This window comes from Callorhinchus milii, unplaced genomic scaffold (genome assembly GCF_018977255.1).
Source record: "Callorhinchus milii isolate IMCB2004 unplaced genomic scaffold, IMCB_Cmil_1.0 Scaffold1687, whole genome shotgun sequence".
Classification (NCBI taxonomy): domain Eukaryota; kingdom Metazoa; phylum Chordata; class Chondrichthyes; order Chimaeriformes; family Callorhinchidae; genus Callorhinchus; species Callorhinchus milii.
Window position 1 is genome coordinate 258 of NW_024706428.1, and position 5,980 is coordinate 6,237.

Below are 5,980 nucleotides of genomic sequence, written 5' to 3' on the forward strand. Positions count from 1 at the left end.
AAATAACAGGTTCATTTTAAACCATATCTTAACCTGTTAACCTTTTTCTAAATCACCTAATTACCAAGTGAAATCCCCAAATCACCATCAATCAGCGTTAGTTCTCGTGAGATTATGAGGATCGTGCCTGGTTATTGCTTGGACGGTGATCATCAATGTTTATTAGGATTTGAGTTGTAGGCATGGGGATTTGAGCTTGGAGAGCTTAAAGATGCCAGTAGATGTTCCTGCAGCAATGGATGCAGTCCACCATTAGATTTAGTCCATGCACTGGATGGTGATGTAGATTAAATGTAACGGGAGAGCTCGTGAGTGTTTTCTGCCAAAGTTCTAAGTGCAGGACGCTGCTCAAAATAGACTCTTAACACTCGGTGAGGCTTTCCTATGCACACAGCATTATTATTGTTCATATTTGGTGCTTGTTCGACTTCACCGAAAGAACCAAAGAGTATAATAACAGAAACATTTAAAATCCAGTTTTTGTTTCAATGTCTCATTCTTCCCGCGACTGGGGGCACAAGCGCACGGGGCACGTGCGCTCCACCTTCTTCAAGGACTGTCTCTACGACGTCTTCGAGGGCCTCGAGAGCAAGATGGAGGAGACGGGCAAGTGCCTGCTGCACTCTGTGCTGCAGCTCATGGATCACGGCGCCCTGGTGCTCACCACCAACTTTGACAACCTCCTGGAGATGTACGGCACGCAGCGCGGCAAGGCCCTCGAGTCTCTGGACCTGACCGACGAGAAGATCGTGCGTGAGCCTAAGCCTGCTTCCACTGCAGTGGCCATGTGCCCTTAGCTGCGATGGCCTTTTACGTTTGAGTCCACAGCTTTCCTTGTTCAAATCATGTCTGTGAACACATTCCTGCGGAGGGAGCTGGTAGGAACGTTCGGTTGCTCGGTCAATGGCCTGCAGGGTCAACGGCGGCGTGGTGTATTCCGCAAATATGGCCGACTGTGAGGGCGGGCACAAGCCGGCGTGAGTAGTAACCCTCCACCACCCGACACGGCCAATCAGTAAAAAAGTGTCACGTTGACAAAGACAAATAGTTCACTGCTTTAGCCCACCGGTGTGTTGAAGCGTGAAACCACAACATTTACAATTTGAGTAGCACGACGTTTCGCTGGTAATTGCATCCAGCATCATAGGGCAATTCGCGATCTAAACCCAAAAACGTTGATTATGAATAATATTGGTCGCGAAAGCCTACGTGTTAAACCGGCGTGAGTAGGTGAAACGTTGAGTTTTATAAGGGCACCGCGGGGTGACCAGCCCCTCCCCACCCAGCCCCTCCCCACCCAGCCCCACCCCCCACCACCCAGCCCCACCCCACCCTCCCCACCCAGCCCCTCCCCACCCTCCCCTCTCCACCCAGCCCCACCCCTCCTATTTTTGGATGCACGACGGACGGACACAATAATCCCCTGTGGGCTGGTGTAACCAGGAGGTTCCTACCAATATGATACATTTATTCAAAGTGTAGACCAGCATTATTTATCTGAGCCCCTTTTTGTATCGTGGATTTTTCCTATTTTATCGCCAGATAGGCATTTAACCAGGCAGGTAGCTGAGGCTCTCAAGCGAAAGATTGCGATCAAATTGTGCTTGAGGGTTGACTCAGTGCATCTTCCCTCCGCGGGGCAATAACACGAGCACCACTTTGTGGGGAAGTCAGCAGTGGTTGTGCTACGCACAAACTCACCGCTGCCATAGGAATGATACATCTTCACAACTGGCTCAGGGCTGTCAACAGCAGGTGAGTACTGCGTCAACGCTTATTTGAGCAGGAAATCACTTTGACTTGAGCTACACAATTGAATTAAAGTTGTGATGTGAATATTATTTTAGAATTGCTTCCATGAGTAGAGCATCTCAATGTCAAGTGATAACCCTCGACAATGTTACTACAAAACTACTTCTCACTTCAATAATGCTGTATTGCTCAACACTCGATAGTACTCCTTCATGCCACAAGTCAGTCCTATGGGATATAAAATGTTAGCGACTATAGGTGAAAGATTAGGCAGAATTAGACAAAAAAAACACAAGATAATTTTTGATGCTATCCTATAACATCGATGCTATCGTTAAAGACTGATAACAGCACTGAGCAATCAATAGTTTCACCATGGGTGGCTGCCTCGATTTGAACTTTGGGCATCAGTGGCATTGGCTCTTTACGACCGCGCTAAGCCAGTGTTCTGCATTTTTACTGCTACAGTGGAAATCGCCTTACCCAGATTCATGTGGGAGTACTGCAGTGCAAATCACTCCTTTCACCTGAACAGTTGTCCCCGTGTAAGTCTTGGATAATACGATAAATTTAGCACAACTGCCGACCCATCCACGGAAATTGCTGGGATAACAGAATTAATCTACTGCTATTCCTTGTTCACTCTTTTCCACACAAAGGTTGGATCATAGGATTAATTGACTACTTTCATAAGATCACGTTGAAGTTCACCTGACGTCATTCTCAACGAGTAGGCCATTCTTTGCCGAGGGTCAAGAAATTAGCCGCAAATTACTCATAATTTACATTTATACAGTAAAACTTTAGATTGCGAGTAACTTCGTTTGCGAGTGTTTTGCAAGACGAGCAACATTTTTAAATAAATATTAATTTGATAAACGAGCGATGTCTTGCAATACGAGTACTACTGTAGTACGCACAGTATACGCTTTGTCTGCCGAGCGTCACGTGATCACAACTGAGCCAATGGTTCTTCTCTCTCTCTCGCTGCGGGATTGTGGGTAATCGTCTCCCATGCTCGGTCTCAGTCGGCGTGCCTCACTCGTATAGTCTACGTCCGTGCGAGCGCACAGTATGCTGTTACTGTAGTGTTATGCCCACAAGTGTGTCCGTAAACCATTGTTTTTGTGTCCAAGTGTAGTGACTGTTCTTTAGTAACTGCACTCGCAAGTGAAAGTCCTCCATACAAAATGACCCTCCTCTCCTCTCTCTCATCTCCCTCACACCAGCCACGATACATTTTAATTAATAAATTTGATTACTTTATATTACATTTAAATAATAAAATTCTAAAAAGGTATTTTGTATTATTCATTTTTTTATACAGTAGTTTTGGGTTGTGGAACGAATCATCTGAGTTTCCATTATTTCTTATGGGGAAATTCGCTTTGATATACGAGTGCTTTGGATTATGAACACGATTCCGGAACGAATTATGCTCACGATCCAAGGTTTTACTGTATTTGCAACGTTTGCATGGATAATAATTAGTATTTGATCTAGCACCCTTTACACCAGGTCATCTCAGATCGCTTTACATCAATCTCATCTCAAACATCACATCAATCTCATCTGGCCTGGACATCTGTGAAACTACTGCACATCTGTGAAAAGAGCTTCATAGCTCATCTGATTCCTCCAGTATAAAAAAAGATTCCGAATCGAAAGGGCACCCCCAATGGCAGCTGTCCCTGTGGGCACAAGGTGACTTAGAACCTGGCCTGGAAGTCGCCATTTGCCTGCCAGTCGGGTGCAATTTTGCAATGTGTTATTCCAAATTGAGTAATTTATTGGTAGTTTTTAAACTTGTCAAAAGTGTACACTTCCGCCAGCACACAGTGGCCTGCTCATTTCGAATGACATCGGGGGATATTTAACATCCACTGTGAAGCAGACAGCACGTAGTATTTTTATGGTTATTACACCCATAGTAATAACCAGTGCTGCCATCGGACTTGAACTTGCGAATCTCTGCAACACGTGGTGAATTGTCTACTTGCTGGGCCATGTCACTGCCCCATGGATAAGAGGTCATTATTCACATCCATGTCGAGGCTCGAATGATTTGGTTAAATGTCTTGCGGATCATAGGATTTTGCACAAATATCTTCTGGGGCATAGATAAGAATGGATTATAGGTATACAAACAAGATGAGTTTCGCTGTATTGTTAAGTTAGGGTAAAGCCTTATTTTCAAATGTAATTGTTGTTCACACCGGTACACGCAGTTTAGATTTTGTGTTCGTCTGAAAAATATAAACACGTCTTATTATTGTCTCACGACACATTTATATTGGTGTCCTTGGAGAGTATATATAATGCCACCCCTCAAATGTATTACAATTGTACTCTCAGTAGGATTTCATGAATCAAATATATTTTCCTTAAGAACTTTCACATCAAACCGTGTTACTTCCTGTGAGGGAACATCCTCTGGAGGTCATCCAAAAATCATAGGCCACTTTTCTTCATGAGGTGCCATACTTGTTAAACGTCCTGCCAATAGCTGGGAGTAAGACGTCTTGACTGGTCTCAAGCAAAGCTAATACATTCATCAATCTATTCGCAGCTTCCTTTTTGCTTTCATGTGCACAGGTTCTTGAGTGGTCACAAGAAAAGAGGCCATTCAGCGTGCTGCACATTCACGGTGTCTACACCAACCCCACCGGCATTGCACTGCACCCGGCTGGCTACAAGAACATCTTGCGCAACACGGAAGTAATGGTTCGTGATTGTCCTGCGAGCACACTCCCCTTGGTCAGCCGAGGCTTCCTCTCGTGCCTTCGTGCATGTGGCCTTGCAGTGGTCTTTCCACCTGTCAGTCCCTCACTGTGTATTTTATCAGAGGTAGCTTTCATTCTGTCCATTGTTTGATGTTGGACATCCAGTCAGCCTAAGCATATAGATTGCACCTTATTGAGCATTGAATATTAGAGGTGTATTGATGAAATTGATCTATATCTATTGTTAGGATTTCAATATTACACTTGCCTTGAATCGTGTGTGTAAGAATTCACATTTCTTGTGTTGTACATTTGATTCTTCAGACAGTCAATGTGCTGTATGCAGCAATGGTCATATCAAGGTGCCCTGTTCATACCAAGTGCTGTTTATACCCTGCTACATCATATTTGGTGAAACCAAAGTTACAGGTGACTGATACCCTTCATGCAGGCTTTGGGGACAGAATTTAGAGACAAACTTAGAACACGATTAATGTTGATGACCCGTGATATCCATGTTAAGTAGACATGTTCCCCATATTTGTGCTATATGAATCCAAATTGTATCAGGATCCCTTGATGACTGTGTCCACAGAATTCAATCCAAACTTTGTACGAGACCAAGTCCTTCCTGTTCCTGGGGTGCGGCCGCACTCTGGAGGACCCCACATTCCAATCGCTGTTCCTGGAAGCGCTGCGCAACAAGTCGGACCTAGAACACTTCATGCTAGTCTGCAGGGACAACCCGGAGAACTTCAAGAAGCTTCGTGAAAACATGCTGGACAAAGACATCAAAGTGATCTCTTACGGCGATGATTACTGCTACTTGCCCGAATACCTGGAGAGACTGGCCAATGAGATTTGCCAAATAGGACGCATCTGAGTGCAACCAGTAGCCTTGGCCTATACGCCTAGCGTTTACATTTGAAGGTTCATTCTCGTGTACGTTCATTCGCAAGTATGTGGTAGTGGTGCAGGGTGATGTGGCTTGTTAGGACACTGAGCCAGCTCCTGTTGGTTCCAGCACTGGGAAATGAGTTACCGTTACCCTGTGCACCGAGTGTTTACGCCCGAGTGGGCTGTATTCATTCATGAGGTGACGGAAACAGTCTTGAAGGTAGAACACAATGCTTACACAGTTGAAGAGTCTGTACTCGACAGGTATGCATACATTTGATGAGATTATAGGGGAATTATTGTGTCTGTGAGGTTGCTGACTGTCAGGATGTAGAAAGTGGTCCTGACAATGATGTACAATGGAAACAACATTAATATTTGTTTTCACTGGAACCTATTATGGTAAGTGAAATGATACATTTTTAAATGATAATCGCAAATTAAGTGATTGTGAAAAAAACTGGCATAGTTAGCACTGAACAAACTGATATTACAAAATCTACAGACTGTCACTTGAAATACCATGTGGGCTATTTACATCTCTTGGCCTTTTTTCCATCAAAGAAACACTATGTAGTGATAAGTAAGAACAACATTCACAAAATGCT

General features: G+C 44.2%; 1 protein-coding gene across 1 annotated transcript; it reads left to right on the plus strand.

The window, feature by feature from the left end:
- Positions 1 to 488: 488 nt before the first annotated feature.
- Positions 489 to 5,358, plus strand: LOC121852891 (protein FAM118B-like). Its single transcript, XM_042346777.1, has 3 exons — positions 489 to 749; positions 4,348 to 4,476; positions 5,071 to 5,358. The coding sequence occupies exons 1-3, from the start codon at positions 489 to 491 to the stop codon at positions 5,356 to 5,358; spliced, it is 678 nt and encodes a 225-aa protein (XP_042202711.1).
- Positions 5,359 to 5,980: the final 622 nt, after the last annotated feature.